Source organism: Pan paniscus, chromosome 16 (genome assembly GCF_029289425.2).
Source record: "Pan paniscus chromosome 16, NHGRI_mPanPan1-v2.0_pri, whole genome shotgun sequence".
NCBI lineage: Eukaryota > Metazoa > Chordata > Mammalia > Primates > Hominidae > Pan > Pan paniscus.
In genome coordinates this window covers 80,437,700-80,455,996 of record NC_073265.2, presented here as the reverse complement: position 1 = coordinate 80,455,996, position 18,297 = coordinate 80,437,700, and the positions used below count along the sequence as shown (strand labels likewise).

At 54.1% G+C, this 18,297-nt stretch overlaps 1 protein-coding gene and 1 long non-coding RNA gene across 5 annotated transcripts in view; one reads left to right on the top strand and one right to left on the bottom strand.

Moving 5' to 3' along the window:
- The window catches only part of LOC129394062 (uncharacterized), an 8,490-nt gene extending 1,186 nt beyond the window's left edge, over positions 1-7,304 (top strand). Inside the window, exons 2-3 of the long non-coding RNA XR_010109991.1 lie at positions 811-5,565; positions 6,117-7,304. This is a non-coding gene — a long non-coding RNA (uncharacterized LOC129394062). The remainder of the gene's footprint in view (positions 1-810; positions 5,566-6,116) is intronic.
- On the bottom strand, positions 6,320-18,297 carry FES (FES proto-oncogene, tyrosine kinase). Of its 4 annotated transcripts, XM_003807716.6 has the most exons (19): positions 18,069-18,297; positions 17,355-17,576; positions 17,028-17,201; positions 15,552-15,648; positions 15,239-15,422; positions 12,643-12,780; positions 12,450-12,569; positions 12,124-12,246; positions 11,808-11,994; positions 11,602-11,685; positions 10,893-11,102; positions 10,408-10,530; positions 9,973-10,026; positions 9,274-9,392; positions 8,904-8,998; positions 8,684-8,807; positions 8,287-8,444; positions 8,040-8,162; positions 6,320-6,680 (listed from the first exon to the last, which is right to left on the bottom strand). In XM_003807716.6, the coding sequence occupies exons 2-19, from the start codon at positions 17,565-17,567 to the stop codon at positions 6,538-6,540; spliced, it is 2,469 nt and encodes an 822-aa protein (XP_003807764.1). In that variant the 5' UTR covers positions 17,568-17,576; positions 18,069-18,297; the 3' UTR covers positions 6,320-6,537. The 4 variants fall into 4 exon arrangements, with proteins under 4 accessions (XP_003807764.1, XP_054955018.1, XP_008958100.1 ...); XM_055099043.2 differs by lacking the exon at positions 10,893-11,102; XM_008959852.5 differs by lacking the exon at positions 17,028-17,201 and having other exon boundaries at positions 18,069-18,247.

Sequence of the window (18,297 nt, the reverse complement as noted above, 5' to 3'; positions counted from 1 at the left end):
ATGGGCCTTTGGGGGTGAACAGAGTTTGAAGGGAGAGCTCTCATGAATGGGATTAGTGCCGGTATCAAATGACCCCGAGAGTCGGCCCCTTCAACCACGTGAGAACACAGCTAGAAGGCACTATCTGTGCACCACAGGCAGGCCCTCACCCGACACTGAATCCGCTTATGCCTTATCATGGACTTCCCAGCCTCCAGAACTGTGAGAAAATACATTTCTGTTGTTGATAAACTACCTACTTTATGGTATTTTGTCCTAACAGCCCAAACAGATTAAGACGTTATTTTATGATGAATTTGCAACAGTGAAGTTACCCGGGCAAAAGATAAGGACAGAGATGACTGATGACACTATCGCTCCCCCAAAAGACTGTACCAGTTTACACCATCAATAACAAACTGCTGGATATTGCTTAAACAATGTTTTAGCTGATTAATGAGATATATAATGCCATCTCATTTTTAAAAATTTTCCTTTAAGTTCTGGGATACATGTGCAGAACATGCAGATTTGTTACATAGGTATACATGTGCCATGGTGGTTTGCTGCACCCATCAACCCATCATCTAGGTTTTAAGCCCCACATACATTAGGTGCTCTCCCTCACCTTGCCCCCAACCCCCGACAGGCCCCGGTGTGTAATGTTCCCCTCTCTGTGTCCATGTGTTTTCATTGTTAACTCCCACTTATTAGTGAGAACGTGCAGTGTTTGGTTTTCTGTTCCTGTGTTAGTTTGCTGAGAATGATCAATGCTATCTCTTATTTAACGACCATTTCTTTTTTTTGAGACAATATCTCACTGTTTCCCAGGCTGGAGTGCAGTGGCACCATCTCAGCTCACTGCATCTTTGACCTTCCGGACTCAAGCCATCCTCCCACTTCAGCCTCCTGAGTAGCTGAGCCTTACAGGTATGTGCCACTACACCCAGCCAATTTTTTTATTTTTAAATTTTTTTATTTTTATTTTTTGAGACGGAGTTTCGTTCTTGTTGCCCAGGCTGGAGTGCAGTGGCGCGATCTTGGCTCACTGCAACCTCCGCCTCCCAGGTTCAAGCGATTCTCCTGCCTCAGCCTCCCAAATAGCTGGGACTACAGGCACGTGCCACCATACCTGGCTAATTTTGTGTTTTTAGTAGAGACGGGGTTTTACCATGTTGTCCAGGCTGGTCTCGAACTCCTGACCTCAGGTGATCCACCTGCCTCTGCCTCCCAAAGTGCTGGGATTACAGGCGTGAGTCACTGTGCCCGGCCCTAATTTTTTATTTTTTGTGGTGGGTGGGGGGGTCTCACTGTGTTGCCCAGGCTGTTCTCCAACTCCTGGGCTCAAGCGATCCTCCCACTTTGGCCTTCCAAAGTTCCAGGATTATAGATATGAGCCATAGTGCCCAGCTCTTTTTATTTTTTTTATTTTTTTTGACAAGCTCTTGTCTGTCACCCAGGCTGGCGTGCAGTGGTGTGATCATGGTTCACTGCAGCCTTGAACTCCTGGCCTTGATCCTCCTGCCTCAGCTTCCCAAAGTGCTGCGATTACAGGGATGAGCCACTGCACTCGACTGCCACTTCTTTTATCACCATCAGGAACAGCTTTCCAGGTTTGTTTACTCACTGGAATGCCTGTTATTAGGGTGTTAGACCTAGACTGGGCTCATCATCCTCTTTGTCTTTTCATATTTTGCCTTGTGTTCTGGGAGATTTATTTTCCAGCCCTTCTATTGAATTTTCCACTTTGGTAATTTTTTTTTTTTTTTTTTTTTTTTTTTTTTGAGACAAAGTCTCACTCTGTCACTCAGGCTGAAGAGCAGTGGCGTGATCTCAGCTTACTGCAACCTCTGCCTCCCAGGTTCAAGTGATTCTTGTGCTTCAGCCTCCCGAGTAGCTGGGATTAGAAGCACGCACCACCATGCCCAGCTAATTTTTGTATTTTTAGTAGAGATGGGGTTTCACCATGTTGGCCAGGCTGGTCTTGAACTCCTGACCTCAGGTGATTTGCCCACCTCGGCCTCCCAAAGTGTTGGGATTACAGGCGTGAGCCACCGTGCTCAGCCTCATTTTGGTGATAATCATCTTTTTTCCTTCGTTTTGAGAGGGAGTTTTGCTCTTGTTGCCCAGGCTGGAGTGCAATGGCGTGATCTCCACTCACCACAACCTCTGCCTCTGGATTTGAGTGATTCTCTTGCCTCAGCCTCCTGAGTAGCTGGGATTACAGGCATCTGCCACCACGCCTGGCTAATTTTGTATTTTTAGTAGGGATAGGGTTTCTCCATGTTGGTTGGGCTCATCTCGAACTGCCCACCTCAGCCTCCCAAAGTGCTGGGATTACAGGCATGAGCCACCGCGCCCAGCATGATAATCTCAATTTTCAAGAATTCTTGTTTGTTGTCTGGTGGTTCTTTTTTAAAAATTGAGGTACAGTTTACACTGTGTGGCACAAATCTTAAGTGTACAGCTTGATGGGTTTTGATAAATACATACACAAGCATAATCACCACCCAGATCAAAATGCAGGACATTCCCATCTACCCAAAATGTTCCCCTGTGTCAAGTGGCCAAGCAGTCCCTAAGCACACCATAGTGGCTGTCAGACTGTGGTCCAGCCTTGCCTATGTGGCCCATGTAGAGACATACATGGTTGTAAGGGCACCATGGTGAACCTTTTCCCCTCCATCTTCACACACCTTTCCATCAGGACCCTCCAGACATAAGCACTGCTTTGACTTCTCTGTAACTTAGTTTTGCCTGTTCTTGAACTTCATAAAATAGAATCATAAGTATGAACTCTTTTCATGTCTGGCTTCTTTACTCAGTATGACTTTTTTTTTTTTTTTTGAGACAGTCTTGCTGTCACCCAGGCTGGAGTGCAGTGGCGTGATCTCAGCTCACTGCAACCTCCGCCTCCTGGGTTCAAGTGATTCTCATGCCTTGGCCTCCTGAGTAGCTGGGACTACAGGCATGCGCCACCACACCCATCTAATTTTTGTATTTTTAGTAGAGACGGGGTTTCACCATGTTGGCCAGGCTGGTCTCGAACTCTTGGCATCAAGTGATTTGCCCACCTTGGCCTCCCAAAGTGCTGGGGTTACAGGCATGAGCCACTGTGCCCAACCACGTCTTTGACATTCATCAATGTCGGTGCATATATTAGTGGTGTTTTGTTTGTTTGTTTTTATTGCTGTATATACGTTTGGGTCATTTTCCGCTTGTTCTGGACCTAACTTCTCTCTCCACTTCTTCTGTAACTTGAATTATTCATATAGTCCCATGTTTCTTAGCTTCCATTCTCTTTTTTCCTCTCTGTACTTCAGTTTAGGTACCTCCTTTTAACCTATTAAGTTCACTAATTCTGTTTTCTGATATGACTTAATTTCTAAATTCGATTGTGATTTTATCCTTTACTTCTATCAATGCTTATGAAATCCATCCAAGGAGTTTGTAACTTCAGGGGTATTTTTCAGTTCCATAGCCTCCTTTCATCCTCTTTTAGTAGATTCCAACTCTGTTGACATTCTCTACATTTGCTTCTTTTTTGTCCATCTTCTTCTCTATTTGACATATTAACCAAGTTATTTAAAAATCTTTGCCAGTTCCAATGTCTGGCTCACATGTGGGTCTGCTTTTATTTATTTTTTCTTTTATGTATTAGCCCCATATTTCTCCATTTTTTGCATGGTTTATGATTTTTAATTGTATGTCACATATTGGGTATAAAAGAAGGATAGGGGCTTCAAATCTTGTTATTCCCTACAGGAGCTAGTCACTTCGATGCAATTACGTACTGAACTGGGTTGGGGCAGTGTTGCAATTGCAGTAAAACTCAATCCCCTCCTGGTTCTCCTTGTTCCTTAGGAATGGCCCTCTTGGATTTTGGATTGAAAGCCTAGTCAGTCTCTGTCTCTCTCAGATCTTAAAGTTCTGCTCTTCAGAGATTTAAAGGGAGCTCTTTAGCTTCCCAACCCACACAGGTGCAAAACCTGGCAAATACCTTATGTTGGGGAGACCAGCTATTTGTTCACTCCAGGCCTCCTCTCTAAACACTGCAAGACTGTGGGACTTGCCTTCTCAGTCTCCTGCACTGCCTCAGAACTCAGCAAATGTCCCATGGGGAAAACACTCTGCATTTTGTGCTCCTCTAGGTCCTAATCCATAGCAAGTCCTTGCAACCACCAAAAACTGTTCCTTTCTCTCTTCCCCAGTAGAGTCTCTCTGCTTGGGCCAAGTCTGATCCTCATGTCCCAAATGGGCAAATGTTTCAGGGAAGAAAATAGCTGCCTATCACTAGTTCAACTCGGAAGGGCTCTTCCCTCCTTGAAATTTTAGTCCATTCAGTCTTTATTTCTGTGACCACTCTTCATTCTTTTTAAAAATAAGACATTTCGGCCAGGCGTGGTGGCTCATGCCTGTAATCCCAACACTTTGGGAGGCCGAGGTGGGCGGGTCACTTGAGGTCAGGAGTTTGAGACCAGCCTGACCAACGTGTTGAAACCCCGTCTCTACTAAAATTACAAAAATTAGCCACTCATAGTGATGCGTGCCTGTAATCCCAGCTACTCAGGAGGCTGAGGCAGGAGAATCGCTTGAACCCGAGAGGCAGAGGTTGCAGTGAACTGAGATCGCGCCACTGCACTCCAGCCTGTGCAACAGCGCGAGACTCCATCTCAAAAAAAAAAAAAAGAAAGAAAAAAAAAGACGTTTTCATCTTGGCTGTTTTTTCCCTAGCGGTTGCAATGGGAGTGGTGGCGTGCAGAGACCTACCATATCCTACCTAGCAGAAGTTTTTCAGTTCTGCTTTCTACCATTTCCATTGGAGGTATTATTTCACTTCCTAGTATTTTCATTTAATTACACGACAACACAACTTCCTCTTGTTTAAACAAGTTATAGGGCTCACTCTCATCTCTTTCAAAATAGATTTTTGTTTGCTGTGTTTTGTTTTTTTGAGACATAGTTTTGTTCTTTGCTCTTGTTGCCCAGGCTGGAGTGCAATGGCGCGGTCTCGGCTCACTGCAACCTCCATCTCCCCAGTTCAAGTAATTCTCCCTTCTCAGCCTCCAGAGTAGCTGGGATTACAGGTGCACACCACCACGCCTGGCTAACTTTTTTGTATTTTTAGCAGAGACGGAGTTTCACTATGTTGGCCAGACTGGTCTCGAGCTCCTGACCTCAGGTGATCCACCTGCCTCAGCCTTCCAAAGTGCTGGGATTATAGGTGTGAGCCACTGCACCCGGCTGATGTTAACTATTTCCTGAACTTTCTTGAGGGATGGCCATTTTACTTCAAGGTTTTCATTGCCCTGTTCTTCTGTATTACAAATGTTTCCCACTTTGTTTTTTAGTTATGTTCATACTTCCTTATCTTCTCAAACTTCGCTTTTGGTGATGTTAATATTTCAGATGACTTTTTAGGTTTCACTGGGACTTAGGGGAGGAGGTGAAGGCTCCCCAGTCTGCCATCTTATTCCTCAATAAATTCATCTTGAGAAACAACTCCCTCAAAAGCATTTTCTTCCTCGTCAGCCACATCAGTCTTCTTTGAGTGGAACTCTCTTCTCGTCTCCTCCTGAATTTTATGTGAGTGTTATACGCATCCATAGTGTCAGCTACTCTCTAATATTCATAAGCCAATGATTCACACATCTATTGCCAGCCTTCATCTCCATCTGGGCTTCCAGACCTATTAATCTACATTTTAAATTAATTATTTATTATTTTTATTTACTTATTTTTGAGACAGGGCCTCGCTTTGTTGCCCAGGCTGGAATGCAGTGGTGTGATCACAGCTCACTGCAGCCTCGACCTCCGAGGCTCAATTGATCCTCCTACCTCAGCCTTCTGAGTAGCTGGGACTATAGGTGTGTGCCACCACGCCTGGCTAATTTTCTTGGGTTTTTTTGTTTGTTTGTTTTGTTTTTTTGTAAAGATGGAGTTTTGCCATGTTGCCCAGACTGGTCTCAAACTAGGCTCAAGCAATCCACATGCCTTGGCCTCCCAAGTACCTGGGACTACAGGTGTCTACCACCACACCTGGCTTCACCCACACTTTTATCTCCAATAAAATGCAACATCTCTAAACTCAACATCCTCCTCAAAGCTCTGATCCTCTTCCTATAATCCTATTTCAGGGGATGACACCGCCATCTGGCCATAGCCTGTATATCATCCTGATCTCTCCCCCGCCTTCCGCATGTCTCACATCCAGCTGCTACTAAATCATGTCAGCTCTGCCCCATGCATACTGCCTGTCCTCCTCCTTCCCCACGGCCACCGTACCGGCACTTGTGCCTTCTGAGACCTGCCTTCCAGAGGAGTGCACATGCCAGGAGTGTTCAGTGGGCACAAGTGGTTTTATTGTTTCTGCCCGGAAGAGGAAGCCCTGGCAGCAGCAGGGACACAGAGAGGACACGGCGCTGCATCCTGCCGGCAGTGTGGATGCTGGTGGCGGGAGTCCAGGACTGTGAAGAGCTGTCAGCATATGAGCTGGAGCCGCTGAGGAGCTGCACCTAGGCCTGCAGAGGCCACCAGCTTGAGAAGGGGTTCCCAGCCTCACCGATGCCGCTTTCGGATGCTCTGCAGCTCCTGGTAGATGGTGCTGAAGCTGGGCCGCTGCCCAGGCTCATAGGCCCAGCACTGCTCCATGAGCCTGAACACGGCATCAGGACACAGCTCTGGGCAGGGCAGACGGCCCCCTGTGAGGAGAGGCACAGCACACCAGGCATGAGGAGGGAGTTTGAGGGTCCTCGGCAGACTCTGGGGGATGCCATGAGCCATAGGAGCTGCTTAAGATGCACTGTTCTGAAGGATGCACTGTTCTCCACCAAGGGCCCAAAGGACAAAGAGGCCTGGCTTCTGATCCTAATCCTACCACGTGCTAGCTGTGTCCCCTCTGCCAGCCTTTTTTTCCATCTGAGAAAGGGACATATTAATCCCTACCACACATGTAGTGATGAGCAAATGAAATAACATGTGACCTAGCACAGACCAGGTGCTCACTCAGTAGTAGCTACAGGGATATTCTATTTTTTTTTTTCTTTTTTTGAGATGGAGTCTTGCTCTGTCACCCACGCTGGAATGCAGTGGTGTGATCTCAGCTCACTGCAACCTCCACCTCCCAGGTTCAAGTGATTCTTGTGCCTCAGCCTCCCAAGTAGCTGGGATTACAGGCTTGCACCACTACACCTGGCTAATTTTTTGTATTTTTAGTAGAGACAGGTTTTGCCATGTTGGCCAGGCTAGTGTCAAACTCCTAGACTCAAGTGATCCACCTTCCTCAGCCTCCCAAAATGTTGAAATTACAGGCATGAGCCACTGCGCCAAGGTTTTTTTCTTTTTCGAGTCAAAGTCTCTCTCTCTCTCTCTGTCACCCAGGTTGGAGTGCAGTGGCATGATCTCAGCTCACTGCAACCTCCACCTCCCAGGCTCCAGTGATCCTCCCACCTCAGCCTCCCGAGTAGCAGGGACTACAGGTGCATGTCACCACACCCAGCTAATTTTTGTATTTTTTGTTTTTTGTTTTTTTTTGAGATGGAGTTTCATTCTTGTCGCCCAGGCTGGAGTGCACTGGCACAATCTCGGCTCACTGCAGCCTCCGCCTCCTGGGTTCAAGCAATTCTCCCACCTCAGCCTCCCAAGTAGCTGGGATTACAAGCACATGCCACCATGCCTGGCTAATTTTTGTATTTTTAGTAGAGATGGGGTTTCACCATGTTGGTCTGGCTGGTCTCAAACTCCTGACCACAGGTGATCCACCTGCCTCGGCCTCCCAAAGTGCTGGGATTACAGGTGTGAGCCACCGTGCCCAGTCTATTTTTGTATTTTTTATACAGATGGAGTTTCACTGTGTTGTCCAGGCTGATCTTGAACTCCTGGGCTCAAGTGATCCACCCAGCTCAGCCTCCCAAAGTGCTGGGATGACAGGCGTGAGCAACTGGCCAGGTTATTCTTATTCTGCCTGGTGGGAAGGTTGGCATTAAGGGAGTTAGAAGAGTCCGGCTGGAGCATCTGGAAGAGGGTGCAGCCTGAGGCTGCTGTCATCACAGGGTGCTTACCCTTCTCCACAAACTCCCGTGTCTGCTGATTGCTGAGGTTGGGATAAGGGGAGGCCCCCAGGCTGAAGGTCTCCCAGAGCAAGATGCCAAAGCTCCACACGTCGCTTTCGGAGGAGTAGCGGCCTGCAGAGGAGGCGAGGAGGTGAGGCAGCGTGAGTGGACCCTCCCTGGGGCCAGGGCGAGGCAGCCGGCAGGACCCAGGCCTGGCCTCTGGCCACGGAGTCCAGGGTAGACAGGGACTGGGTACCGTAGTTAAGGGCCTCAGGTGCGGTCCACTTCACGGGGACTTGTCTGAGGCCCCCTGAGGCTGCATAGACCCCATCAGCTTCCTCTCGGGACATCCCAAAGTCACTGATCTTCAGGACATTCTTCTCTGTCACCAGGCAGTTCCGAGCAGCCAGGTCCCTGGGTGAGACAGGGCAGGGGCTCATTTGGCCAACAGTCGCCTGCCCAGCCCTGGCTGAACACTCTAGAAAAGCCAAGGACAAAAGCTGCTCCCGGCCCTGGGCACCCCTGTCTACCAGAGAGGCCAACTCCCCCTCTGGAGCTGATGCCTGATGGTCCAGCGGGGGGCCCTAGGGGTATAGGTACCTCTTGACTCTGGTCGGGGGTGTTGGCAGGGCCCGTGGCCACCGCCCACTCACCGGTGGATGCAGCACTTGCTCTCCAGGTACTCCATGCCAGCAGCTGCATCCCCCACCATCTGCAGCAGAGTCTTCACCCGCAGGCGGGCCCCCTCCGTGCGGAGGAAGGTCAGGAAGTCGCCCCCTGCAGGTGGGGAGGACCCCTGCTGAGCCTCCTGAGGTAAGGCTGCCACCTGACCAGGCTGCGCGCCCTACCTGGAGCTCAGCGCCCCGCGCTCACCCTGCACAAGCTCCATGACGATGTAGATGGGCTGCTTCTGGGTGCAGACACCAATGAGACGCACGATGTTGGGGTGGCTGTACTGCTTCAGGATCCTGGAGGGCACTGCTGCTCAGGATCTACGTGGCCAGGCCCGCCTCCCCAGGGCCCCCCAGGGATGATGGGAGAAGAGCTTGGCCTCCAAGGCCAGCTGACCCGGACGTGTGACCTGGGGCAGCCTCTACCCTTCGGCACTATAAGGGGGTACTACCCGCAATGGGGGGGCCTCGAGGACTAAACACCACCACGGAGGTCAAGCACTTTACACTGTGCCATGCGGTGTAACCTCTGTGTATGCGGGACCCGTGGTGATCATTAGTTTATCACCCACCTCGCTTCCTGTAGAAACTTGGCCTTGAGGTCAGGTGGGAGCGTCTCTCGACAAGACTTCACCGCCACCAGAGTGTTGTCGGCTCGCAGGCGTCCGCTGAACACTTCGCCAAAGTTCCCCTGAAACGGTCTTGGGCTCCTACCACGGCCTTCCCAGTCCTGCAGTTCTCTTCTCTGCTTCCTACCCATTCTTTACTCAGCCCCCGTGCTCGGACCCCTCACCCAGGCTCTCTGGGAGTTTGACCCTCGCTGGGGAACCTAGAGAGCACATGGGGCAGGCAGGGAAAGTTGCCTCCGATGTGCCACCCTTCCTGAGAGAAGTGACATGGAAATCCAAAAATCACTCTCCCTTGGGTTTGAAAAGCATTCTGATTTTTAGGACAGTGACTTCTTCCCTAAACAGGTATCTTATGGCTTACAGTAACAGGGTGTCTCCCTGCGTGCACACAAGAGCTCGACGGGGGCGGCCTGGGTGGGGGTGATGAGGTCAGGGTGCCGGCAGAGCTGTCTGCTGGGAGTTTTCAGGGTAGGTACTGTCCCGTTTCCTGGAGGATGGTGTGTGGTGGGGGCTGGGCAGGGAGTCGGGGTACAAGTGGGGAATCAGATGGGGCAGGGAGGTCTCTGGGTGGTAGGGCAGGGGGCCCAGGCGCGACTCAGGAGAAGCCACTAGCGACGAGGAGGCCAGCAGAGGCGCACTCACCCGTCCAATCTGCTCACCCAACACCAGGTCCTCATGGTTCAGCACCCACTTGTCCTGGGGAAGAGAGGAGACAGGGGATCAGAAGTCTGAAGAAAAGGGGTGCTGGGCCCTTAGAAGGGCTGTGTCCTCCATTTTTTGGCGCCTCCATATGTGACCAGGGGTGGGACCACGTGGGGAGCACACTGAGATGACTACGGGGTCCAGGCAGGTGCCCTGACCAGGTAAGCACCAACCTGGTGTGTACAGCCCATGGCATAGGAGTGGCCCTGACATTCCAAACCTAGAGCGAGGCTGGCCCTGAGAGTCACTCACTCTGCATCTTGTATGTAGACGGAGGGCCTGGAAAGCCCTTTCTGCTCAGACGCTGGGTGGGCCTGACCCACACTCCCCAAGCCCTGCCACAGGTGGCATGGGCCAGGCTGGGTGCAGGCTCACCTTGGGCACAGCCCTGTGCAGGACAACACCACTCTTCTTGGTGAGGGGCTGCTGGGTGCTCAGTAGGTGGTCGATGAGCAAAGGAATGCTAGGAAAGCCTTCCCCTTCCAGTCGGTACAGGTTCTGCAGGGCAGGGGACCCGGGGTCAGCAGCCTCCATTCTGAGGGGGCGTGAGCCCTGGGAGGGGGAAAGGGAGAGCAGCAGGGGAGAAAGGGCCTGCCCAGGACCAGGGGCAGAGAGACCTCCAGAAAAGATGCCATCTGATGGCACATGACATCCTGCTGCCCCACCAGGGGAGGACTCACACTTAAGCCTCTATTTTGTTGCAGGGACAGGGTGGTCTCTGTGGCCCCTTCCAGCCAGCCCTGCTAGGGAGGCATCCAAGACCTGGCAGCTACCCCCTACCCTGAAAGGCCATTTCCCTTGGGGAAGGGAAGGGAGGGGAAGAGTGAGGCCTGGAAGGCTCGGGTCCCAGCCCCACTCACATCCAAGGACTGGATGATGAAGTGCCGGGGCAGACCATCCCACAGCACCGACAGCACGTACTCCTGCTTGCCCTGGCTCTCCCGCACCAGGAAGTCCCCAGAGTGCACCAGCAGCTCAGCCACCTCTGCCCTCGGGATGGCCCCGTGGTACCACAGCTGCTCATGCAGGGGCTTCTGCACCTCCGGAATGAGCTGCAGCGGTGGAGGGAGCTGGGCAAGGGAGGATCGAGGAGGAGTCACTTAACCACCTTGTTGAAGAGGCCGTGGGGGCAGCCAGGGGTCTCTCTCTCCCCCCTATATGCCCTCAGCCCTTACAACCATGGAGTGGCATGCAGAGCCATCCACAGGCCCCTGGAGTGGGCACTGGACTGGCCCAGGCTCACGCTGGGCAGAGCTGGGAAGGGAAGCCCAGGCAGGAAGACCCCAAACCAAGCTGGTGCCTCCTCCTCCAGGCCACAGGCCCCCAACCACTCCTGAAGCAGGGAGAGCCATGGAACAGTCGAGGTTGCTGGTCCCTTTAGCACACTGGGGCGATGGAAAGGGAGGGGTCACAGGGGTGGCAGGGTCTGGGGACATCTGCAGCCTGGAATCCCAGGGAAGAGAGGAACTTCCCAATACAAGCAGCCTGGGCAGAGCCTCCTCTCTAGGACATCCCAGTGATTAAACTCGAAACACAACAGTAGGGGGGCCCAGGCTGGGCGCCACTCACCGAGAACTTGGGGCGGAAGATTCCTGAGATGTGGCTCTTAAGGATCTCCAGCGTGGGTGTCCTTCCCCCCTCTCGCTCCTGCTCCTGAGGCCAGGGACAGACGTCAGCGGGTGGCCAGGCTTAGGGAGGGGGAGGGCGAAAATGAGGAGCGCAGCCCCAGGTGGGCAGGTCGGTGGCGGGCAGCGGCCGCGGATGGGGCAGCTCACCGAGGACGACGTGGAGTGGCGGTCATCCTGCAGGAGCAGCACAGGCGGGGGCTCGCCGGGGCCCAGGTGCTCCAGCTTGGTCTGCAGCAACTCCTGCTGGGCCTGCAGCTTGGCCTGGCTGCACAGTGCTACCTGCAGCCCCTGCAGTGCTTCTTGCAGCACTTGCCTCTTGCCCAGCAGCTGCACCCTGCAGGCAGGGGCGGGTGGGAGGGTGGGTGAGAATAAGGGCTCGGTCTGCGGCGGGTAGCCAGCAGCAGTTAGGGTAGGTAGGAGGGAGGGAGGCCCAGGAGGCTGCTGCAGGCAGGGGCCCACTCACCGCTCCCGGGGGTGGGTGTTCTCCTCTTCATTCTGGAGCTCCTGTTGCAGCTGCGTAACCATCTCCTGCCGCCTGAACACCATCTCGGTGGCCACAGCCAGCTCATCTGTCACTGAGGTCAGCCTGCACCCAAGAGAAGGGCAGCATTAGAACCGAGCCCTCCTGCCCCCTCAACCCAGGTCCAGTGCATCCCTGTAGAGCCAAGCAAGCCCGGCCACCTGGTGACAGCTCTGTGCGGACAGTCTCCACGACCTAGCCCTGCCTACATAAACACCCGTGGTCTGCTGGGAGCCCCGCCGCGGCCCAGGTGCAAAGCCACCACCCACGTGTGCTGCACGCTCTCCACAGTCAGCTCGTTCAGCTGGAGCTCCCCAGGCTCCAGCGGTTCACCCTCCTCAAGCAGCGACTCATCGAATGTGACACAGGGTGGGACGTCAGGTGCGGACCTGTGGGGGACAGCGCCCCGTCAGTGGACAGGCCAGCAGCCCTGGGCCCAGCAGGAGCAAGGACGGGGCTTACCCATACTGTCGCAGGAAGCCTTGGTACTCAGCCTCAGGCTGGATGCGGGCAGCAGCTGCAGCCATCTCCCGGTGAATGGCCACCACCTCATCCTGCACCAGGCTGCTAATCTCCAGGTATTCCTGCAGGATCTCCTTCCTGCCCCCGAGACGGGATCCCCAGTCAGGGGAGCCTCAGGCTGGGCAAGGCTGGGCAGTTCAGGCCTAGGACCCTGGGTTTGGAGTCAGGGCTGGGGTTGACCCCTGCCTCACTTCGAGCTAGCCATGCCACTCTAGGCAAATTATTTAATCTCTCCCTAATCTTCTATTTCCTGATATGTATAAGAGGGACACTGGCAGTTGTGATAAGGATCCAGTGGGCCAGGCACAGTGGCTCATGCCTATAATACCAACACTGGGAGGTCGAGGCGGGTGGATTGCCTGAGGTCAGTTCGAGACCAGCCTGGCTAACGTGGTGAAACCCCGTCTCTACTGAAAAAGCAAATACAAAAATTAGCCAGGCATGGTGGCACATGCCTGTAGTCCCAGCTACTTGGCTACTTGGGAGGCTGAGGCAGGAGAATCGCCTGAACCCGGAAGGTGGGGGTTGCAGTGAACCAAGATCGCACCACCACACTCCAGCCTGGGCGACAGAGTGAGACACCGTCTCAAAAAAAAGGATCCAGTTGAGATCCTGTGTGCAGAGTGTCTGCTGTACAGGGAGTGCTCAGTAAACATGAGCTACGGTCATCCCTCCCCTGGGCAGCCAGCTCTGCACATCCACTACCATATAAGCCATCAACATGCTGCCACCCCGTCCATATCTCCCAGCCCAGGCACCTCCCCTGGGCCCCAACCTCACGTACTCACTCACCTACTCAAAATGTCCCATTGGCTAGCTCTAAGACACCCCAACCTCTCTAGTTGAAAATTGAGGCCAGGTGCGGTGGCTCATGCCTGTAATCCCAGCACTTTGGGAGGCCGAGGCGGGTAGATCACAAGGTCAAAAGATCGAGACCAGCCTGCCCAGCATGGCGAAACCCCATCTCTACTAAAAATACAAAAACTAGCTGGATGTGGTGGCACGCGCCTGTAGTCCCAGCTACTCGGGAGGCTGAGGCAAGAGAATCGCTTGAGCCTGGGAGGTGGAGGTTGCAGTGAGCCAAGATCGCGCCACTGCACTCCAGCCTGGCGAAAGAATGAGACTACATCTCTAAATAAATAAATAAATAAACTGCTATCTTTGTCTCCTAAACCTCTTCTTCCCACAGCCTTCCCTACATAAGTTAACAGCCACTCCATCTTCCAGCTGCTCCAGGCCAAATCCCCAGAGTGACCCCTGACTCCTCTATTTCATGCCCCACTTCCAATCCATAGGGAAATCCCACTGGTTCCACCTTCAAAACAGCCCCAGGACCTGACCGCTCCTCACCTCCATTGCTACCTCCCCGTCCTAGTGGCCAAAAGCTTGGATCTGGATTACGGCAAGAGCCTGCTCTCTGGCCTCCCAGCTTCCGTCCTTGCTCCCTGAAGTCTATTTGCAGCACAGCAGCCAGAGTGGCCTTATTAAAACAGAGGTCAGGGCTGGGCATGGTGGCTCATGCCTGTAATCCTGGCACTTTGGGAGGCAGAGGCAGGCAAATCGCTTTGAGCCCAGGAGTTAGAGACTAGCCTGGGCAACATGGTGAAACCCCATCTCTACTAAAAATACAAAAATTAGCTGGGTGTGGTGGCGCATGCCCGTAGTTCCAGCTACTCGGGAGGCTGAGGCAGGGGAATCACTTGAACCCGGGAGGCGGAGGTTGCAGTAAGCCGAGATCATGCCACTGCACTCTAGCCTGGGCGGCAGAGCGAGACTCTGACTCAAAAAAAAGTTAAAACAAAATGAAACAAAAAAACAGAGGTCAGGTCATGCCATTCTTGTTCACCCAGAGCCAAAGTCCTCACCATGGCCCTGCTAGACTCTCTATCACCCAGTAGCCCTTGACGCCTGCCTCCTCCAGCCTCGTGTATGACTCTCCCCCTCCCTCACTCTCAGAGGCACCACTGGTTCCTGGTATTAGTCCCTGGTACTCTCCTACCTCAAGGCCTGTGTAATTGCTGTCCTCCTTTCTGGAATGTTCTTTCTCCAAATAGCCCCATGATTCACTCCCGTACCCCTCTCAGGGGCCTCTCTGAATGTCACCTCTCAAGAGGCTTTCCCAGATCACTCTATGGACAACTGTCACCTCCTCCCTTGCCTCCGTGCTCCCAGGTCCCGATCCACTTCTCTTGCTTTATTTTTCTCCATGGCTCTTAGTGCTCCTCACATCCTCACTCCACTAACACGAAAGATCCCTGAGGACAGATGTTTTTGTCTACCATTGTTCTCTGGTATAATCCAGAGCCCAGAACAGTGCTCAATGAATGTAACAAAACCCTGGAATAATGAGACCCTGGAATAGTGTAATTCACAGGTAAGTTGCCTGTTTCCAATCCTTGGCCCAGGTCCCGTTCTCATGTGGTTACATGGCCAGCACCTTCCCAGCAATGGATTTTCTGGGTCCTGCCTCTGGGCCTGATAGCTGGGCTTAGGGCTGCTCAAGGGTGGGGGCCAGGGGATGGGGCTGCGGGCTTACAGGATGCAAGCCATCTCCTCGTGCAGGTCCTGCAGTGACCGCAGCAGGCCGGGCAGCAGGAGCTGGTGGTGGTGCTGGTGGTGTAGCTGCGCAGCCCGCACGCCCAGCACATAGCGGTTGTGGTGAGCGAAGAGCTTCCACAGGCTGCGCACATACTTGTCCTTGGCCTTGTCACGGTCCTTGTCTGCCAGAAGGGGGGCAAGGGGTATAGATGACAGCATGGAGGCCCAGGCAGCCCCCACTCTCTGGGTACCCAAGGACAGGTCAGCACTGGCTTCGGATTCCCTCCCTGCCAGCAAGGGAAGCCACGAACCTTTGCTGGCCTCCTGGTACTTGCGCTTGGCTTGGGCACTGTCCCGTGCCAGAGCTCGGTACTGGCTCTTCAGCTTCTCAATGTCCTGGCTGTGGGTCTAGGGAGAGAGGAGAGGCCAGTGTAGGGCAGCAGGTCCCCAGTTGTGGAAGATTCTTGCCTGGGGTGAAGCCCTGGAAAGGTCCTGTCGTCAGGCAAGGAGCACCTGGAGACTTCTGGGAAAGCTGGCTGCTGACGTGAGAGTCAAAGATCAGAGGGCCTGTTAAAGACAGACCCCTTGGGGAGGCAAAGAGGTAGACTACAGGCTACAACGGTCCCTCCTTGGACTGACAGTGGTAGCCTGGTGGCAGGCAGGGCCAGTTGCAGGTGTGCACGGCCTGTGCAGTCACACGGGGCTCCACATGTAGAAGGGCCCTGTGCTTGGTTTCATTCTCCATTATTGCCACCTGGAAATTCCTCACAATCTTTTAACAAAGACCCCCACAATTTCACTTTGCACTGGGTCCTGCAAATTATGTTCTTGGCAGTAGGAATAGATGACAGCCTGAGATCAGTGTTCTCGTCCCAGTTCTCCTGTTTATGTGCTGGGATATGTTGGGCAAGCGCCCAACCTCAGTTTCCCCATCGGTAACTGAGCTAAATTCCTCGACTAGATCAGTCTTTTTCTTAAAGGGCCAGATAGTAAATAAATATTTTAGGCTTGTAGGCCATAGAGTCTCTGTCACAATTACTCAACTCTGTCATTGTAGTCACAGACAATATGAAAACAAAGGGGCATAGCTGTGTTCCAGCAAAACTTTATAAAAATGGGCCCACCCTTGAATCAGATGATCTTTTGGGGCGAGGAATGGGGCCAGGGTGGCCACCAGGGGCCGCTGTGGGTCCATGGCAAGGCTGGGCTCTGCACTTGAGGAAGGGGTGTGGTGCAGGGAGGGTGACCAGCACACTGAATGGGGGCACTAGGCTCCCAGATAAATAGTCAGTTCCAAATCACACAGCCTCTAGACTGAGGAGCTGGGTGGGATTCAAACCTAGGCAGGCTGACTTCACGGCCCGAGTCCTCGACCTTCGGGGGGCCATGCTGCTGCCCAGTCTCTGGGGCCCTGAGAGGAGGCTGCCTAGGTCGAAGGCAAACAGACTGACCCTCATTCCTCTCCCTGACTCTCAGAACCCAGAGCCAGATGGCACAGTGTGGAGGCGAGTACCGATTCTGAGCTTCTCCCAGGCACGTGACCGGTCACTCATCCTTACATTCCCAGCACTTTGCCCAGGCACAGAGAAAGCACAGAGAGGCCTTGCTGCAAGCCAGCTCAACGTAGGGGAAGGAAGAGAGGAAGCTGCATCAAGGTTAGAGCAAGCCAGGCCTGCGGTCAGGGACTTACACTTCCCCAGTGAATCCAGGGCCTCTTGTGCAAAACAACCCCTTCGAGGCTCAAAATTTAGACAGAAATGACCGAAGCCCCAGTGCTGCCCGCTCACCTTGGTGAGCTCCTGCTGCAGCTGCTGCCACTGCTCACTGTAGGTCTTGCGAAGCTGCTGCCGTTCCCGGATGAGCAGGCTCAGCTTGCTCAGGGGCCCTGAGTTCAGATCCTCTGCGTGCTGCCGCAGCAACCGGCTCAGGCCCTCAGTTTGGCTGGTGATCTCAGCCCAGGACTATATTGCACAGATGGGGGAGGCAGGGAGGGGGGCACAATGGCTCCCAAGCCTTGGCCTGCCAGATCTCCAGCCACTGCCCCAGAGGGCCCCCAGGAGAGGAAGGAGAAGGCAGATACAGCCAGCACCCACCAGAGTCCCATAGAGACCCACCTGACTGATGGGGCTGTCAGGGCTGATGGCCCGGCTCTGGCCCCCACTGTCCTGCAGGGACATGTGGTGAAGCAGTCCTGCATACTCCCTGTCACTCTTGACCCGCTGGGCCATCCACTTTCTCATGCCCTCCAGTAGACGAAGCTCGGCCTCCTGCATTTGCTGCAGGACCCCGTGGCCCTGGGGGCTGCACAGCTCGGAAGAGAAGCCCATAGTGCTGTTCTGGGGACAGAAAGGGGGCCATCCCTGGAGGCAAGGCAGCAGCTGGAGACGGAGGCATGGGACGAGGAGGCTGGGGACTGTAGGGTCAGGATGGACTGCAGACAGGGAGGAGGTGGGGTCCTGCCTCGCTCACACGCAGCCATGGGTACCCAGCAGCAGCCTGGCCTGGGGACTGGCCCTCGTTGCTTCCTTAGCGTCAGGGTCTCCTCCGCACGTTCGGGAACAGGAGCCAACCTGGAGCCTCCCTCCCCAGGCCCTTCCACCCACCACCTCTTACAGGGACACCCTTGCCCAGGTCCTCGACAGGCCAAGCCTGCCCCAGCTGAAGCCTCAGGCGCCCACAGCCTGAGCCCTGCCCCTGCGGCCATCCCCGCCCTTCCGCGGCCCCTACCCCCACCTGGGTGGGTCTCTGGCCCTCGGAACGCCTGCTCTGCCCCTGCCTGCCGCGCCCCCCGCTCCCACCGCTCCTCCAGGCCCCGGGGCTAGAGTTACCCGCACGGGCAGCTGCTCCTGGGACGGCCTCGGACCGACTCAGGCCCGGTGCCGACCCCGGCCAGTTCCTGATTCCGCGCTTCCTCCTCCCGCGGTTTCAGTTGGCCCAGGCCCCGGGGCGGGCCTGTGGAGGGGAAGGGGCGGGCGGGACCGGCCCGACGGCCCCGACGCCTGCCAGCCCCCCTGCTCCGCGCTGGGCCGCAGCCTCTAGCCGGCCGCACGGCCACGG

Excerpts from the sequence above, each read along its gene's own strand:
- FES (XM_003807716.6), bottom strand. The coding sequence starts at position 17,567 with ATGGGCTTCTCTTCCGAGCTGTGCAGCCCCCAGGGCCACGGGGTCCTG. Across the intron at positions 15,649-17,027 it reads TGCAGCAGGAGCTCACCAAG|ACCCACAGCCAGGACATTGA; the intron begins GTGAGCGGGCAG and ends CTCTCTCCCTAG. Across the intron at positions 8,999-9,273 it reads AAGTTTCTACAGGAAGCGAG|GATCCTGAAGCAGTACAGCC; the intron begins GTGGGTGATAAA and ends AGTGCCCTCCAG.